The 20,467-nt window shown below is 39.1% G+C and overlaps 1 protein-coding gene across 11 annotated transcripts in view; it reads right to left on the bottom strand.

The window, feature by feature from the left end:
* Positions 1-17,770, bottom strand: part of PDLIM5 (PDZ and LIM domain 5) — a 216,444-nt gene extending 198,674 nt beyond the window's left edge. For 7 of the 11 annotated variants that reach the window (XM_063603832.1, XM_063603833.1, XM_057302108.2 and 4 more), the window contains exons 1-2: positions 17,631-17,751; positions 14,239-14,376 (exon numbers count right to left, since the gene is read on the bottom strand). In XM_063603832.1, coding sequence (XP_063459902.1) covers positions 14,239-14,334 — 96 coding nt within the window. In that variant the 5' untranslated portion in view covers positions 14,335-14,376; positions 17,631-17,751. Of the gene's footprint in view, positions 1-14,238; positions 14,377-17,487 lie in introns of all 11 variants that reach the window. The other 4 variants (XM_003829906.5, XM_003829908.5, XM_034958926.3 and 1 more) reach the window with 2 other exon arrangements.
* Positions 17,771-20,467: the final 2,697 nt, after the last annotated feature.

Below are 20,467 nucleotides of genomic sequence, written 5' to 3'. Positions count from 1 at the left end.
CTGGCACTGGACATACTCCCTATTCTCACTCCACTTTCCTCCTTGCTCACAGCATTCCTGCCACACTAGCCTCCTTTCTATTTCTTAAACACATTCAGCTCTTTCCTGTCCCAAGGCCCCTGCACTTGCTAATCTCTGTGCCTGCAATGTGTTTTCCCAGCTCTTCACATGATTAGTTCTCATTCTTAGGTCAATGCTGCCTCCTCAGAGGGCCTGTATTGACTGCCCAATCTAAAAATGAAACTCTTACCCCTAAACACCCATCCCTTTCCTCCAGTTACTCTCTGGCACATCACCTTATTAAATTACATTGCTTATGTTTTTTGTTTTTTGTGTGTGTGAGTTACCATTCCCCCTTACTAGACTATAAGGTACATAACTTTGTTTTGTTTATCACTGTATTTTCAGTGCATACAACAGTACAGAGCACATAGCTGGCACTCAATAAAGATACAGAATAAATGATTCTGTCTGCCACTACTACTTTCGTGTCTGCCCCATGGGTTCTATAAATCCTAGTCTAGAAGTTCCCTGCAACCCTGACACAGGCTATGTGATCAACGCTCATCTTTTCCTTTCCTAGATCTGATGACATTTATGTCCTCTCCTATGTCCAATCTCCTTCCTACATTTCATATCATGTGCCATGTGGCCTTTGTCAGAAAATGGAAAAGCACACTCTATATCCAAGGCCCAGAACATGGTAAGAGATCAATAAATATGTGTTGACTAACACCTCTTCTTATGGCTCTGACATGTGTCATTCAGAAAACCATATCAACAGGACATAACCTGCCATACTGAGAATTTACCCACTTCTCCTAAAAGATAGTAAGTAGTAACAATAAAATCGACAAGGACTAAGTTTGACTACACCTCAATTATGTTTTTCCTAAATTTATTCTCATGAGTCTTTGATTTCTCATCCAAACACACACCACACAGACATACGCACCTAAAAACAAAACAAACAAAAACATCTGCTTCTCTTAGGCTCTCCTAATCTCCATATTATGTCCAGACAAGCCTAAATATGCACATGGACAGAGCACAGACTAGGTTTAGTTTTCTTTCCTTTTTATGTCTTCTCTTAAACAGAAGACATAGAAATTGTAAAAATTTCAAGCAGTACAAAAGTGCACAGATGCCAGGCACCGTGGATCATTCCTGTAATCCCAGAGGATCACTTGAGCCCACGTGTTTGAGACCTGCCTGGGCAACAAAGCAAGAGCTCATCTCTACAAAAAATGTAAAACATTAGCTGGGCACAGTGGCGCATACCTGTAGTTCCAGCTACTTGGGAGGCTAAGGCAGGAGGATCGCTTGAGACCAGGAGTTCAAGGCTGCATGGAGCTCTGATTGCGCCACTGCACTCCGCCTGAGTGACAGAGCAAGACGCCATCACCAAAAAAAAAAGTGCATAGAGGGAAAAAAGTGAAAGTTCCATCAAGCTCATTGCTCAGAACAGCTTCTAAATCCCACCATCAAGTCATACAAAAATCAGTTTCCTTACTTCATAATTAAAACTTTGCATTGGTCTTAACATATCTGAGGTATTAGGTTCAGTTCTAGGAGTTGACTTAAAGAGACAATTAAAACCTAAACTACTTTTAAAGGTAAATGCTAAGGGATGTGAAGATAGGGAAGCTGTCATGAGAGAAACATTTGAAGAAATGGCTTCTTACAGAATATCCACAAGACTCAAAGGGAAATATAACTCATTCCCCTGTTTGAAAGGCTGTAATGTGCAAACATGCATGTTTGTTGTGCAGGGCACTAAAGAAAAGAAGTAGAACTGTTGGGTCGGAAAGACAAAAAACAAATCCTGGCTGACACATGGGAAGACCACCTTGGGAAGTAAGGGTCTATCACATAATGTAACCTCTAGGATACTTCCTAGAAACTTAAATCCTGATTAGGATTGAAAACAAGGAAAACCAAAATGTTTCATTAAAATGTCTCATTAGGCCGGGCGCGGTGGCTCATGTCTGTAATCCCAGCACTGTGGGAGGCTGAGGCGGGTGGATCACGAGGTCAGGAGTTCAAGACCAGCCTGGCCAAAATGATGAAACCCTGTCTCTACTAAAAATACAAAAATTAGCCAGGCATGGTGGTGGGTGCCTGTAATCCCAGCTACTCGGCAGGCTGAGGCACAGAATTGCTTGAAGCCGGGAGGCGGAGGTTGCAGTGAGCTGAGATTATGCCGCCACACTCCAGCCTGGGCAACAGAGTGAGACTCCATCTCAAAAAAAAAAAAAAAAAAAACTTTCCTCAGTTAATTCTATCAATCAGGTACATTAACAAATCTAGAAGAAACTTGATTGCAATGGCAACCCAGCTTCCCATTCGTTCTCTATTACCACTGTGATCATTAATCAATAGTTACTGAACATGTACTGGGAATTCTAAAGTAATCTTGAATAAATAAGACTCGGGGGTTTTCTTGAGTGATAAGAGAGGCTCATGATCTAACAAAATACATGAACTATTCATTATACTTAAACTGTACTGCTGTGAAATCTAACATGGAGTCCAAATATTTGAATTGAACTCTCTGGCCATGGCCTTAAAAGACTGTAACTTGTTTGTTTTAACTTTAATGAAACCACTTTATCATGAGGTGTAAAACAAAACCTAGTATAGCCAAGGATTTCTCTGTAAGTCTCTGGTAAATCTAACATTCCGTATTAACTGTTAAAGCATTAAAATATTATAAATAGCATGCCAATTTCAAAGTTCTCCAAATCTTTCATTTGTCATAAAGGTGTTTACAGCATCATAAACATAACTAATACCTGACATCATATATTATTAAAACTGCCATTTACTTCTATAAAAGACTTGATCTATGGTGACTGAACTCTGAAAAATCAGGAAGAGGCTGGCAGTTAGAGAAAAGCAGATCTGTCACATTATTTAGTCAACTCCAGTTCAAATTCCAAGTAACTTACCCTTAACCTTTTTGCTGAAATGATCTAAGTAATAAAAGCTCTATAATAAAATTTTTTTTTGTTTTTACAAAAGCAAAGCTACATATGGTTCTCAAACATAAGTATACAAAATGGAACCCAACTGGTGCAGGTGAAACATCTAGAAAGCATGTTAAAAATGTGGAATCTAATGAATCCCTAAATATCCTAAATTCAAAGTCTGTGTCAAAGTCCTTGGATCCACACTTTCAAAGTCTCACTGATGATTCTGACTACTAGTCAGTCTGGAAACCAGTTATATATTTTTTTGTTAATAACCTCAGTTACTCCCATACATACAAGTTTTTGATTCTCTGGTTAAGAAACACACAGACCTGGCCCAGGGGCTCAGGCCTATAATACCAACAGTTTGGGAGGCTGAGATGGGAGGATCACATGAGGTCAGGAGTTACAGATCAGCCTGGGCAACATAATGAGACCCTGTTTCTACAGAAAATTAAAAAATTAGCCAGGCATGGTGGCATGCACCTGCAGTCCCAGCTGCTTGGGAGGCTGAGGTAGAGGTAGGAGGATCACTTGAACCCAGAAGGTCAAGGATGTAGTGAGCTGTGACAGTGCCACTGCACTCCAGCCCATGCCACAGAGCAAGACCCTGTCTCAAAAACAAAGGGAAAAAAAAAAAGAAACAGACACACACACACACATACACACACATACACACACACACACACACACACGCACACACACACACACAAATTTGGCTATCTCTAGTGAGAACTGTCATCTATTCCTCGGAAATAAGAGCATAACAGGTAAACACATTATTACTACTCAGTTTGGCTGGTTTCAAATCCTGAGCCTAACCAATTATCAGCTGTGTAACTTTGGGCATGTTACTTAACCTCTCTGCCCCTCAGTTTCTTCATCTCTAAATCAGAGATTTAAAATCGTACTTCCTGGCCGGGCAAGGTGGCTCATGCCTGTAATCCCAGCACTTTGATAAGCTGAGGCGGGAGTCAGGAGTTTGAGACCAGCCTAGCCAACATGGTGAAACCCCGTCTCTACTGAAAAAAAAAAAAAAATACAAAAATTAGCCAGGTGTGGTGGCACAGGCCTGTAGTCCCAGCTACTCAGGAAGCTGAGGCAGGAGAACCACTTGAACCCAGGATGTGGAGGTTATAGTGAGCCGAGATCATGCCACTGCACTACAGCCTGGGTGACAGAGCGAGACTCCATCTCAAAAAAATAAAACTAAAACAAAATCACACTTCCCCATGGGGCTGTTATTTGAATTAAATAATTGAACATGTACAAAACATCTAGAACAGGACCCAAACAGTAACAAGGGATCAATAAACGTTAGCATATTTTCATTATTATCATTATTATTTAATACAGGAAAGAAAGGAGACCGAATTGAACTGGAATAGTCAAACATTTCAGAGAGCAAAGGATACATGAATGTTCCTAGAGGAAGAGATAGGGCTTTAGGGATGATAAGAATAAACAAAAGTAGTATGCAAAAAGAATAAAAAGACTAAGGACTTCAGGGTTCAAAATTGGCATTTTGGACTATAAACTCAAGTTATATTAAACGGGCCCATTTATATGCAACTTGAAAACCAACCAGAGAAATTAAGTAATAATTCAAAAGATAATGGGAAGCTCATACAGTTCTTAAATAAGGCAGTAATATATTAAATATAAGTTTCTAAAATTATTGCCTAGTCAAGATGCTAGCCTGAGGATAAGGAACCAGCCTGAAGGAGGATAAGCCATTGATGAATTTTGGAAATACTTTTGTCTGCTAAAATAGCAAAGAATCACTCAGAGAACTGGACACCAAATAACCAGAATCTTCCAGAATAGACAGAGGTACATATAAACAAAACAGAAACGTCTACCCTAAAAAGATCAAAACAACCATTTGTAGGATATTTGCAAGTGAGTAGCATAAAGATACTTCAAAGGAATGACCAAAATCATGGAAATTACATGTGTAACACGATAGCTAGCTAGCTAGATATAATTTCTTTCTCCAGAACATTTCTAAGGGGTCCTAGTTAAGGGACAAAACATTTGTTTTCTAAAGGACATTTGTCCTCTGGTAACGTTTTCTCAGAAGAAAAATACTTTCAGAACAAACATACTTTCAGAACATAGTCTGCTCTGGCTAGTGTTATACAGCCTTAGTAAATCTCTTAATTCTACCACTTCCAAAAGTTAATATCCCAGAAATCATTTGAAAAATACTGGGCTGTTAATTAGATCTCAATGGAACTGAATCACAACACTTAAATCCCTGATCCAATCAATGGTAAACAGCATTAAATTGTTAATGTCATTACAGTAACTAGTTTCTCTTTTCTTCAATTAAAATTTAGCCAGGACAATTATCATGAAGTACAGTGGCCATTGTTAAATCAATCTCTGGACCTTGGGGAAAAAAATGTTTAACAATTCACAGAATCCAAATAACAAGTGTTGCAAATTCTTCTCTAATTCAAAACTCTTCTCATCATATTTAACATTTACAGCAACACACTAAAGAGAAATTCCTCCTTTCCTCATCTTTACTACAAAAAAATATAAACATCCCTGGCATCCTTACTCTTTTTGTTACTATAGTTACCAACACATACACTCTGCTGCTCACACTAGGCTAAAATGAGTAACTACCTTGTGCCACACATTAGTATACCTTCACAATGCCTGACTCACTATGCTACAGAACACTCTATAAACCTACCTGATTTCAGTTAACTTCCATTAGCTAATAAAGGTTGATAATAAAAACACACTGAGTCTCATAAGGGTGAAATTTGCCATTCCTCGGACCATAGTGAACACCTCATAATGGTCAGTCTCCTTGTCACATCATTTAAAAGGAGCTAAAGACTAGAATTCAAAACCACACATACAGTTGACCCTTGAACAACACAGGTTTGAACTGCACGGGTCTACTTACAGACAGATTTTTTTCAATAAACGTTACACCAAGTGTGCCCAACTCTCCTGCTTTCTCCTGCTTCCCTTCCACCTCCACCTATCCTACCTCTGGCACACCCTGAGACAACAAGACCAACCCTTCCTCTTCCTCCTCTTTCTCAGCCTACTCAAAGTGAAGATGACAAGAATGAAGTCCTTTACGATGACTCCCTTCCACTTAATGAACAGTAAATATATTTTCTCTTCCTTATTTTTAAATAATGTTTTCTCTAGCTTATTTTATTCTAAGAATACAGTATTTAATATTATAACATACAAAATATGCATTAATCAATTGTTTATATTATGGGTAAGGCTTCTGGTCAACAGTAGGCTATCAGTAGCTAAGTTTTGGGGGAGTCAAAAGTTACACATGGATTTTTGACTGCACAGGGGGTTGGTGCCCCTAAACCCTGTTTTGTTCAAGGGTCGATTGTGTATCAGCCTACTGAGCAGATTCCAAAGTTAACAACTTTGAATCTATTAAATGTGATTTGCTTAATTTTCCAAAAAGTCTATGACAGGGCACTATGCCAAAAACACAAAATCTTTTGCCATGTAACTGGGAGTAATAGGTTAAGATAGAGAGGAAGTTAGTTTAGAAATGGGAAACAAATGATAGAGAGAATTACTAACAAAAGCTCCGGATGAAAGAATTCAGAAAATGGCATCTTTAAGAAATTAATGGTATCATTTAAAGAAGAGCAGCATGTTTTTATTTCCTAGATTATCTTGCAAAATGGAAAACAAACCACTTGAAAACACAGAAAATCCTTTGTAAAATACTTGTGACTGAGCCCTGTAAAAAGAAGACAGGTGGAAACTGGCCCATCTGATTGGAAATGATCAAGGTCTGTTGAAACTTAGGCTAGCATAGGTATGGGGAAATAGGCATCCTCATATTATGAGTAGGAGTGTCTCTATAAAGACGGCAATATCAGTCAAAATTACAAATGCATACACCCTCTGACTCATCAATTCCATTTCTAGGAATTTATGTGACAAATATACAAATATGCAAACATATACACATATATAGGCAAAACTTAAATTCAATGTCAGTAAAAGCAAAAGACTAGAAAAAATCTAAATGTCTACACATATATATATACATATATGGGCAAAACTTACACTGCAGTGTCAGTAAAAGCATAAGACTAGAAAAAAATCTAATTGTCTATCAATAGGAACTGATTTAAAAAATTATGACAAATCCAAACACAGTGTAGTGGTAAAAAAGGAATGAAGAATGAAGATATATTTACTGATGTTGGGTTAAGTGAACAAAATGCCAAAAAAGTAAGTATTTCTATTAAGCATACTATTTGTGTTAAAAGGAGGGTGGGGAGGAGATATACCTATAGATTATCTCTGGAAGTATACTACTAACACAGGTGGCTTCCAGGAGGAGGAAATGAACAGCAGGGCACCAGCAGACATTTCCCCCTATATGCTCGTGTATCTTTTGAATTTTGAACCATATGAATGTCTTACCTAAAGAAAATTAAGCTGGGTGCGGTGGCTCATGCCTGTAATCCCAGCACTTTGGGAGGCTGAGGTGGCTGGATCAAAGGTCAGGAGTTCGAGACCAGACTGGCCAACATGGTGAAACCCTGTCTCTACTACAAATACAAAAAAATTAGCTGGGCATGGTGGCGAATGCTTGTAATCCCAGCTACTCAAGAGGCTGAGGCAGAGAACTGCTTGAACCCAGGAGGTGGAGGTTGCAGTGAGCCGAGATCGCGCCACTGCACTCCAGCCTGGGTGACACACTGCAGACTTTTAAAAAGTCCTCTTTATTTTTTTCTCTCATCTAACTTTTTCTTTCTCATTCCCTCCTATTAACATTTCCAGTTCATTTTACTCTCCTCTATTTACACCTATTAGGGACATTTACTACAACTGCTTAGCCCAGTTGGGAGTCCAGTTACTAAATGCCAACAAGGTTGGTGAACTTTGTTTTAGTAATTGTCATAAAAAATGGGTGACAACATCAGCTATAAAAGAAATCTGAGTATTTACAGAAGGGTAGATAACTATACTTAAACAACAGGAAACAAAAAAATAAGAAAGGTGAAGGAATAAGGGAATACTCATTCAATATTCTCTGCTTTGTCTGTTCTTAGTTTATTACCTTTAAAAAAAAAACCTCTTAATAAAAACAAAGTACGCTAGAAAAGTGATTTTTCCCTCTCTGTTAATTAAGGAACCAAACCTGCCTTCTCAACAAGACTATATAGTGGCCCAACACATAGAATACCTAAAGAATCAGTAGACACCATGGTTACTGCTCTTTAGTTACTTAATGTTTTCTCTTTTCATTTCCATTAGGTCATTTATTTGCAAACAGATCCACATATTGTTATTTCACATGCTAATATCTAGTTTTGTCAAATTTTATGTCACGTACTCAATATTTTTTGCATCTCAGATACTGAAATAAAGGCCTAGAGTCTCATCTGCCAAAGCTGAAACATAATTCTCTCTCATACGATGCTAAATAACTCCTTTTTGTCTAAAGCAACGTTTGCTTCTAGAAATAACTAAATCATAACTGATTTGTCCTCAATACAGTTGTAACTGGGGGAAAAAGACATAACTTGTCCTGTGGTATATGGGAATCTGGGTAAGAACTACTGCTAACAGGATGTCATAGACAAAGACCACTGTTCAACTGTGTATTCACATGTAGTGTGACTAGCAACTATCATAAAGAAAAGCTCTTTGCCTCAGAAGTTCTAAAAAAAATTGAAAGCTCATAGGCTCCAAATTATTAATAATAATCAAATCTACCTGTATACTTTTTAATTTACAAAGCATTTCCCATACATCAAAGAAAATCAGAAGCTCAAATTAATGAACTGATTTTCCAGCTAAGATTTAAATCCCAGTCTTTCCAATATACAGCTGTACATTATCTATTATCTATCTATTCTTAGTTTAAGTAGGTAGATATACCTAACTCACGAGTAGATGAATAGTTACATGAAAACGTTCTTTCCCAAGGTCTAAAGTGCTATTCTTACCTTTTTTTTTTCTTTTTTTTTTTTTGAGACAGGGTCTGGTTCTGTGGCACAGACTGGAGTACAGTGGCATGACTACAGCCCACTGTAACCTTGAACTCTTGGTATCAAGCGATCCTCCCACCTTGTCCTCCCAAAATGCTGAGACTACAGGAGTGAGCCACTGTGCCCAGCCTGCTAGTCTTATTTTATCCAAACCCTACACCGGTTTCCTCCATCAGATACAAAAGTCCTGCCTACCAGTAACATTTCTCTGAATAACTTTTCAAAATGCCCAACGTTTACTAAAATCAAATAAGTGCGTTTTTTTCTAAAACTACTAATTTTCAATTAAAAAATATAAGATTTTCATTTCTTTACAAATCATAGAGCAGAAAAATTTATCCAGAATTACATTGAGATTCCTGACATTTGTGACCACAAAACATATAAAACTGCCACATGGGAAAAGACAGGTCTCTGAACTTCACACAAAAGGTAATTAATATTTTTAAAGCAGAGTGAACACACATGTGAAATATACATCATATAGTTATACAAACTAAATTAATTTTCTAACTTGGCATAATGACAGGGTAGCTTGGAGGGAATATAAAAGAAAATACTCAAGAGCTTAAAATTAACAATGGGCCCATTTATTCAAGGTAGGATGGCTCTCTCATTTTAGCTTGAGGACTGAAAGTCTTTCTGTCTTCCAGTAGGAGGGAAACTGCAGCTGGCAGGTCTGGAGAATCGCTCAACTACATTCACAGCTTTACTTGGAGTCAAGCAATGGCAAGAAAAGTCTTCATCTTCACTATGCACTGGACAACACGGAGAAATGCTGACTTTGAGGTGTTTAAATTTCATCCTTTGAGGATCAGTTCAATTAACTTCTCCTAAAGGAAACCAACCCCCACAAACAAAAGATTTACACCCACTGAAACTGAGAAACACTTATCAGAATCTGTCATTTCATAGAATATTGACTTGTGACAGGTCTTACGACACTGTCTAGTTCTATAGCACTGTGCTTATTTCTTTTCCATCCAACCTTTGTACTCCCCACTTTGTATCTTCTTCAGTGGCTTCTAGGAAGTATTACTATAACTACTGAATCAATGAATTCATAGCAAAGTGTTTCACAATTCTGTCCTTCTCTGTTCTGTGTTAGACTCCCAAACAGGGCTCCATAATCCAAGCAATGGTAAGTTTCTTCTGCTTTTCAAATCCAATTAGAATTTGTCCAAGCTTATAACAATTTATCCTCCCCTAACTCTTGAGAATCAAAGTCATTGTTATTTAGATGTTAAAAAGTTTGACCTAATCCTTATCTCTTAAAGAAACATCTAAAATGTGTTTACAGAGAATTGGGATATCATCTTCAGGTAATCCAAATATTGACAGTGAAGAAAAGAGCCCAAACATAATGAGAAAGTAACACACAGCAGAGTATTTCAACTTTAGGATATAACAACTTAAAAGATGTTACTCACAAATATATAATCTTTCTTATAATTCCATCATGAAGAGTATCAACTGGCCAAAATATAGCCTTGAATTATCCAACAAGTCTCCTATTTCTTGTTATAAAATATACTGGCAAAAACCAACAAACCCACACTGCTACAATGAAACCCATCCTCACATTCCATGGCTTCAGGGCAATTCCATAAACACAGGGTCATAAAAAGACAGCCTGCAAACTTAGGTAGCCGGCACTCCATTTTAAGGATCGGAAATTAAACGACATGTGATCATCCAGCTACAGCAACCTGAGGATCTTTTTAAAAAGCTAGCAGGAACTGGCAATCTTATGTTAGAAATCCACCAACAAAACAGTATACAAAATTCATACAATACAGATGATGAAGAAATTTGAGTCCAATGTGAAAATGTTATAGCTTGTATGCTTTAGGATACAAGTTGTATTCAGCATATTCACATGCTGATACAACAAAATCTAAAGAAAATGGAATGTTCAAGTCCCTGCTAGTGGCTTATCTCATAACACAATTCGATACACCAGAGCTCCAGTGTTATAAAGGAATGTAAATGACCCTTTGGAGTTCAACATAATAATACCTAATCAGAGGAAAAATTGCACAGTTTTGAACTCTAAATAAAGACGCAGATTTCCAGCTAAGTACAAACTTCTTATTTTTTTTCCTTTCTTAATTTCAGTGGACAATAAGTTTAAAAAAACAAAACAAAACCGTAACTGCTATGTTCCCTACAACTACAGGGGTTAAATATTTAATGTTTCAAGTCTCTAAATAGTTTTCTTTTTAAAGTTTATAATATTATTATAAAAGATAATTGAGAGACTGCCAGACCTTGCTAAGAATTTCATGTGCATTATTAAAGTAAGTGAATCATTAAATTACATGTTTTAAGCATGCTTTCAGGTTTTAATTGTTTCTTGATACTATTAATTAAAGAACCTGATGACCAGTAATATCCCAGTAATTTTACATAATTAAGGCAGAAAAAGTATAACCAAAGAACTAATTAAGATGAGAGTAAGTTAAAAATTTATAACATTAACAATCTTACCACAATATAAATTAGTTATTAAACGCAAACCTTTATTAGGCAATGTTACTAGGCATATTTAAACCACACAAGGGGTTAAAAATAACTACAATGAAAGGCCAAGAGCCTAGCAGCCCAATTGAGCCAACATTCCCTTCTCTCCTCCCCCTCCCCTTCCAATCCTCTCCAGTCCAGAATGAATTGCATGCCCCACTGCACAAGGCCCAAAAAGGTCACAGTAGATGGCAGAGACTTTTGTAAGAGAACAGAAATAACTCAGCAGCTTTGTTACCATAGTCTCTTTTAATCAGTGTGTTCAAAATCCTTTAATTAGCACTCTGTCTACACAAGGAAAGCATTTCTTCTGTGCCAGGGGAGGGCACATATGTATGTACACAGTGTTCTGTTGTATCAGCATCACAACATGGAGCTAGTACCTCAAACTGTCTGCCAGGAAACTGAAGCACATGAAACTTTTTTAAAGACACGGTACCACAAAATTCGCAAACATACTCTATTTGCATTTCTATTACCACACAACAAAGTGATAATTAAGTTTGGCTCATTTAGGTGTCAATTTGTTTCTGAACTTTTTTTCAGCAAAAAAGTAAGCATTTAAACTAATAACTTTCTTTAGATAATTAAAGTAGAATATTTAAAATATAAAATGCTAACAAAACGTAAAAACCAATAATACTCAAAGATTGCTCCTGTTCCCATAATAGATCATCAGTAGAAGAAATAAAATACCAACTCACTCAAACAGGAATAAATCACATGACACATTTTCACATGGATGCTTTACATTTAAAATTTCATCTAACCATGAAAGGTGTTAAAACTTGCAGGCTGGATTACATATATATACTTCCTTATAAAATCTAATTAACTGAAATCAAGGCAGAAATTGATGATAAATTAAAGATAACTTTAAAAAAATCCACAGCCAAGAAACAAAGGAAACTCCGTTAGTAAAATGGGATTTGCAGTATTTTAATAAGGATATTTAGGCATTACAAACTTATTTTTAATCTTTCAAAATGAAGTTGGATACACATACAAGATGCAGAGTATGTGTGTGTATATATATTTATACATACACATATATTATTAACTAAAATGACAATCTTCTAAATATCTGATTAAAGAAACAACTAACTAAATTTAAGGTAAAGTGAATTATTAAAGAGGCAGCACAGCATAACTGTTGGAAAGCCAGCTCTTCCATACAGTCATGTGAGCGCACAGCACAGTTATATACAATGGGAATAATATCACTATTTTGCATGTTGGTATGATAATTAAATGAGATGATGCATTCACAGCACTTGATAAATATCCAAGTTTGTTGGTAAGACTGGCACAAAAATAGTATTTTCATGCATTGCACAAAAGTGCAAATTGGCACAACCTTTCAAAATGACGTAGATACATATATTCACATATATATGTATGTACTTATATTTGGTATTCACTGTACCACTGTAACAGTAATATGGAAATGCCACAAATACTCTTCAGTAGGGGATTGGTTAAATGTCACTTTCCCTATAAAATAAAATTATACAATTGTTTTAAAAAAAACACACATACCTCCTTATATATTAATAGAGAATGATCTCAGGGTAAATTGTTGCAAAAAAAAGCAAAGTATAAAACAGTGTGGGCCAGGCACGGTGGCTCACGCCTGTAATCTTAGCACTTTGGGAGGCCGAGGTGGGCAGATCACCTGAGGTCGGGAGTTCAAGACCAGCCTGACCAACATAGGGAAACTTGGTCTCTACTAAAAATACAAAATTAGCCAGGCGTGGTGGCACATGCCTGTAATCCCAGCTACTCGGGAGGCTGAGGCAGGAGAATCGCTTGAACTCGGGAGATGGAGGTTGTGGTGAGCCGAGATTGCGCCACTGCACTCCAGCCTGGGCAACAAGAACAAAACTCCGTCTCAAAAAAAACAGTGTGTATAATATGCCACCATTTGAGTAAAAGAAGATGGAAATTCATATTTATTTGAATATGCAAAAACAAACCTTTTAGAAACTTATATAATTAATAGTAATAATTACCTACTGGTGATGAAAGTGAAACAGTACCTGACATATAGTCAAGTCTCAATAAATAGAAGCTGTAATTACTCCTCTCATCAGTGCTATCATCATCATCATGAAAACATATCCTTAAAATATATACACAGAATACATTCAAACTAAATCCATAATGAGGTAAAAAGCCAAATCTCAATTATTCATAGGCTATCTAGTTGGAGCTCCAAGCCCTTCATTTCCTCTTCAAGGGTAAGTAGCTTTTGGCCATCTTACTGTTGGCTATCACCTCCACCAGAAAGTGAGCTGAGGAAATAATTCCAAAACAATCATTTTATTCAATTTTGATCAACAGTTTTTAACAAACAGCTTTTGGAACTGAAAGAGATTATTAAAATCCCATAGCACAACCTCTGAAAATTATATATGAAAAAAACGAAGATTCAGAGAATTCCCCAAATTAGGGACAGTTCAAAAATGTACAGTCTGTTCCCAGTTAAATGCTTTTTCCATTTTATTATTGATAACATGGGGGAAAACGAAAAGAAGTTAAATTGAAGTCAGTTATCCTTGCTAAATCTACTCCCCTCATACTTTATTATAGATAATCAAATTTGCCAAGATCAAATCCCAGGAGCAATGATAATAAGTAGAGTACAGATCAACAGAGAATTAAACAACTCAGCCCGAGGACTAAGCACTGAATGAACATCTATAACAAAATTTGTAAAGTTTACTTACACTAGAGATTGTCAGAGGCATGTTGAAATCCTTACCGCCCTGCAGCCGGAAACCCCAAGGAGCTGGGCCAACCAGTGACACACTGTAGTTGCTCATGGTTCTAATGGCTCAAAGTCCAATGACAGAAAATGAAATATGCTGTGAAAGAAAATCAGATGATTAGCAAAAATGTTTACTTGAAACCCTAGAACATAAATTATGTTTAGTATTTTGTTTGAGGGGGGTGAGAGGATATAGAAGATAAGTCTTAATTAAGTTCTTCATTAATTTCAGTTTAAGAAAAGCAATCCGTGAGCTAATATAAATTTTCTACACTCATGGCAATTTCCATGGTCTAAAAATTCCATATCAGAATACATTTCTAGACACTTAATATGTTTCACAACTTGCTTCAATCCAATTTTGTGGCTTCTTGCATGCAAAGTTTAACTCAAAGTACTTTACAATACTTCACTAATGTAGCAAGATTTTATTTCAGGTTGAATTCAAAATGATTTTCTCCTTCCCTCCACTTCATGTATTCTTTTGTCTGCAATTGACAAGAGTCTTTCAACTGCACTTACTTAAATTCTAAGTTACTCTAACATGTGAAAGAGACTGCAAATCAGTAGGCTCCCATTCATGCTTTCCAAATACTAAATTCTTTACAATGAGAAGCTGTTTTTCAATGCACAAAACTATTCTCTCCAATCATGAACTACAACTTGTATTTCCTCCTATGGGGACATGGTATTTTCCACACTTAAAGTGATATCTACTTTTCCTTCAGATAGTCAACGATAGGCAATACTCTAGTACAGTGATGTTAGTCACAACCTGCTTTTTGTTTTATACACACACCTCACCAGGCAGAGAGTAAGCATTTGCCACTCGGTGAATAAGATTATGACTAAATACAGCAGAAGTGCTGGGTTAATGCATTCAAACGGAATTGGCAGTTTAGAAAAGAACCAGTGCTTCGGTGCTTTCTTTTGTCTGTTCTGCTGTAAGTGTGCGTGTGATGACTCTCCTAGTAGTACTTTCATATAATTTTTAAAAAGCAAAAAAAAAAAAAACTTCGAGTTTCCTATTGGTTGTTATAACGGCAGGAGACAGAGGAATGAAGTTTTCTTTTGTTTTAATGGAATACTAAGAAGCAATAATTCTCTCTCTTTAAAAAATATTAAAAACATAACAGATATGTAATTTTATATTAAAAACATACTTCCTTGGAAAATGTAAGCTATTCAACCAAATCACCACCTAATATTACCTGTCTTAAAATATGTTTTAACCCATTCAAAATTTCTAGCCCATCACCCCAAATTCATAGTTGCAGATATAGATATTTGAGCCATAGGTATATTTAAAGCAAACATTCCTTCTTCTCATAAAGGGAAAATGGGGCAAAACATTCAAATAAGCCTGGTTTTTAAAGAAAAATTATATCAGGGAAAATAAAAATTACAGAAAATTGTATCAGAAACCGAAACAGCTTTTCTACTGGCGTGGTAGTATACTGAACTACAAGGCAATAACACATTACTTCAGTAATGAAGTAATAGGCACAGAGCACTAAAAAAGATCCAAAGGCCATGCCGGAAGTCAAACTGTATATATAGGTGAAAAACTACTAGTGGGAAGCTAATAACGAGCCACACATAATTCAATTGCTTTCCCGCTATAAAAGGAGAAGATTTTCAGAAAACTAATAGAAGGACTGTCCTGATATTGACACAATACAAATCAGAATCGTGTAAAGCCAACTGATATTTCACAGGCAGCCTGCCCTCCTTTATTAATCTTTAACTTGTGTCTGGGGAATAATATGAAAGTTAGGCTCAACTTCCTCTGGCCCCATTCTTCCCTACAAGAAAATGTATTTCATTTAGATTATCAACCCATGTACTTGCAACTTCCCTTTACTTGGGGATTCCCTTCCTAACTTCTCTCATTTGTTATTAAAATTCCTAGCACTGGCAAGGTCACAGCCACACTACAAAACCAGTGTCATTTCATTTCTAGTCACTGTCCGTTCATTTCTAGATGCTTCTTCTGCTAGCTTCATTTGGAATTTATCTGCCTTAAAACAGTCTCTGCCCCAAGCAATGGCAATATTTTTATTGGCCTTTCCAAGACTCCTCCATCTGGTTATTAGTGCCCAAGCCCTTCCTCAAATACCAAGCAGGCAGGAAATAGCAGCATACTCTTTCAAACACGTAGAAAAGGTTGGAATTTCTGTATAGTTATGGATTTTCTTTTAGGGAAAGTCTAAACAATGTCTTTGCTCTAGTACTAGGGAAGGAAGCTTGGTATTTCCCACACTTGTATCTCAGCTTCATTAGTGGGTGAGAGGGGAGAAAGGAGAACTCAAGATGAACTACACAGAGTGACAAAAAAAAGGCCTGAAATTAAAGAGAAATATCTTGAGATTCTCTTTCCCCGCAATGGAGAGAGAATGTAGGTAGAGCTGAAGAACTAAAGCCACAGGCACAGGATGAAAGCAGCCGACAGGACAGTTTTCCAGGAGGGATTCACGCCTAGCCTTGTTTGCCAAATAAGGCTACCGAACGGGCCGTTTCCGTGGCAGGCGAGTTCAGACGTCCTCCCCGTCAGGAAGGCGGACTTGGGATAGGATCTGGCGATCACACCCTAAATCTGCCCTGCCCAGCGCCGCCACGAATTTTCTTTCCAAGCTCTGCCCTGTCCACACGCCCTTCCTTTTTCCACTTATTGTAAAACGCACCGAAGGCACAGTCTTACAAAAGCCCCAACAAGTACTCAAGTGTTAACAAATCTCGTGTTCATGACAAATGTGTTTCTTAAACGAGCTTTATTTCTGGACGCGCAGAAGTTTTCCCCAAACAGGTTACACAAAACTGTAAATATCTGGGGGAGAAATAAATGCTTCTCAGTAGGCTGGGAGCACAGAAAAACTAACGCGCCTTTTCCTTTGAGTCCCGCTTCCTACCCTCCAAGAGACTGGCGCAGGACTGGGCACTCAGACACCACACCACGGTGGTGCCCGGCGACGCCGGCAGCCGGGTGGGTGGGAGCGGCAGTGCCCGGGAACCCGTCCCCGCCGGCCCTCGCCACCTCCGGGCGCCCTCCCGCGTCCCCGTCTCCGCTACGCTGGTCCCGGTCGGCCCGGGCTGCGGGGACCCCAGGGCTCGCCCTCTGGCCTCACGCGGACTCCAGCGCTGCCCTTTTCCGGGCGCTCCTTTTCCCAAGCTGCTCTCCCACCTCCGCCGCTCCGCGCCCAGAAAGCACCTGAGGAGCCATCCCTGCCCGAGGAGCGCCCCCTCCTCGTCCCCAGCCGGGCTTCCCTTCTCGCGTTCGGCGCACAGCGGGCGGTTCTTTCCCTTCTCCCACCGGAGATCCGAGAGGCGCATCGCCGGCCGGCCGCCACTCACCTCGGGTCCGGCGCGGGCGCGGGGCTGCCTCCGCCTCAGACAAGGGCTGACAAGTGACTCGCGGTGCGGGCGCCGTCCCCACCGCCCGCGGGAACTTCCGCCTCCTGGCTCTCCCTCGCCCCACCCCCGACCCAGGACACGCCCCTCCGCTCCCGGCCACGCCTCTGGGCCAGTCCCAGCCGCGCCGCGCAGGGGCGGGGAAGGTGGCGGCGGCGCCGGGCGCTCGGGCTTGCTGGGGCTGGCTGAAGCAGCTGCGGAAAGACAACTGCGCTACCGAGTTTCGGTGGGAGTAGTCTTAGCGGATTTTGAGCGCTACCTGGCAAAGGTCTAACCCTCCGCTCGTCCGTTTTGTAGTGGGTGCATTTTTCTCTCCAGAAATTTAAATTGGCAAGCAGTTGCTCTGCCTAAAAATAGAAGGGTACTTTGGATAAATCTCTATCTATGCAAGTTCGTCGGTTACTGCCTGCGTTTTTTTTTTTTGAAAGAGCTTTACATGCTCTGAAAAGTGCAGACCCAGAAGTTTACCTGTCAGGAAGGTGAAAACCGGTAACCCTAACAGATAGAAGTTAACCCTGTCCATCACACCAGAAGACAGTGATACATAAAAGCGGCCAAAAGTGATTCAACCACTGTATCTTCAGTTTATTTTTCTAAATCCAAATCAATAGTCCACTTTCCAGCCTTCTATAGGGTTGCTTGATACGCCCGAGGAATTTATTCATAAGAAAACGTGAATAATGTTCAGTGAACATACGGAAAGTAACTAGACTGTTAAACTGTGAATTGGCTTATAAAACGTGAAAAGGACAATTCTTAACCAAGGAGCATATAAAGCAAGGATGAACTTCATGAGGTCCGTGAGCTCCCCGGCCCCCAGAAGTGCAAGCGAAATTCCAAAGGCGAAGATCCAAAGCTGCTCTTTCCCTAACGGTAGCCACTGGCCACATGTGGCTATCGAACAGTTGAAATGTGGCTACTGTAACTGAGACCATGAATTTTTTGTTTTACGTAATTTTAAATAATTTAACATTTAAAACTGAAGCAGGATAACATTTCTTTACTTTTTTTTTTCTTTGAGACGGATTCTTGCCCTGTCTCCCAGGCTGGGGTCAGTGGTGCAATCTCGGCTCACTGCAACCTCCACCTCCCGGGTTCAAGCGATTCCCCTGCCTCAGCCTCCTGAGTAGCTGGGATTACAGGCGTGCGCCACCACGCCCGGCTAATTTTTTGTATTTTTAGTAGAGATGGGGTTTCACCATGTTGGCCAGCCTGATCTCGAACTCCTGACCTCAGGTGACCAACCCGCCTCGGCCCCGCAAAGTGCTGGGATTACGGGCATGAGCCACCGCGCCAGGTCGTTAACATTTCCTTTAAGCACTACATTTAAGGACTAAAGTTGAAAATATAATGCCCAAATTGAAATGCGTTGGAAGTGTAAAATGCACACTGGATTTCGACGACTTGGTATGAAAAAATAATGTAAAATGCCTCAATAATTTTTATATTGATTTTATGCTGAAATCATCATATTTTATGTTTTGTTAAATGATATATGATTATGGCCGGGCGCGACGGCTCACGCCTATAATCCCAGCACTTTGGGAGGCTGAAGCGGGTGGGTCACCTGAGGTCAGTAGTTCAAGATCAGCCTGGCCAACATGGCGAAACCCCGTCTCTACTAAAAATACAAAAATTAGCCGGGTGTGGTGGCGCATGCCTGTTATCCCAGCTACTTGGGAGGCTGAGGCAGGAGAATCACTTGAACCCGGGAGGTAGAGGTTGCAGTGAGCCGAGACCGTGCCACTGCCCTCCAGCCTGGGCGACAGAGCAAGACTCCGCACCAAAAAAAAAGAGTAATAATAATAATATTTGATTAAAATTAATTTCACTTTTTAAAAAAAATGTGGCCACTAGATAATTTAAAATTACTTATGTGAGCAGGGTGCAGTGGCTGACACCTATAATCCTAGCACTTGGGAGGCTGAGGTGAGAGGATGGCTTGAGGGCAGGAGTTTGAGGTTAACCTAGGCAACATAGCAAGACCCATCTCTAAAAAAATCCAAAAAATTAGCTGGGCGTCGTGTAGTGTGCCTGTAGTCCCAGGTCCCAGCTATTTGTATTGCTGAGCCCAGAAGTTCGAGGGTGCAGTGAACTATGATCCTGTCTTTGCACTCCAGCCTGGGTGACAAAGGAAGACCCTGTCTCTAAAAAAATAAATAAATAAAATTACATATGTGCTTCACATTGTATTTTCATTGGACAGCACCAGTCCATAGCTTTCACCACATTTTTCAAAAGATGGCTTTGGGGGAAAGTGTTTCCTAGTGTGAAAGCTGGTTTAGAGAGTCTAATATATGTTATCATGTTTGACATCTCACCCAAAAATAAAAAAAAATAACAATAGCTACCATTAGCAAATACCTACCATGTGCTATGCAGTGTGGTAGTCCTTACAAGAACTTTATAAAGTGAATGTCATCCTCATTTATAGATAATAAAATTTAGGTCGCAAGCAATTACAGCTTCTGCCAGTTCCACAGGGCCATGGCTCGAGTTAACCTCTAGGAGTCCCAACTCTGCCCCTTCTCATCTGTTTGCTGTTGATACAGTTAAATTGATCCTGGATCAACAAAGATTAATTTAAAGACATCAACTGCAGATAGCCTATGGAGTTATCACTAGAGGATAAGCTTCTTGAGGTGATGAGGAAGAGTTGAGAATGGGCAGACTGTTGCTTACTTATGCAAATTCCACTTTACCCCATAATTGCTAGCCTGTCTCTGAACCTCCTCCTACTACTGCAGTTTAAATCCTGGGCTACAGAGTAAATTAACCAA

This window comes from Pan paniscus, chromosome 3 (assembly GCF_029289425.2).
Source record: "Pan paniscus chromosome 3, NHGRI_mPanPan1-v2.0_pri, whole genome shotgun sequence".
Classification (NCBI taxonomy): domain Eukaryota; kingdom Metazoa; phylum Chordata; class Mammalia; order Primates; family Hominidae; genus Pan; species Pan paniscus.
Note: the sequence above shows the minus strand (reverse complement) of the source record. Positions and strands in the feature narration are given on the sequence as shown.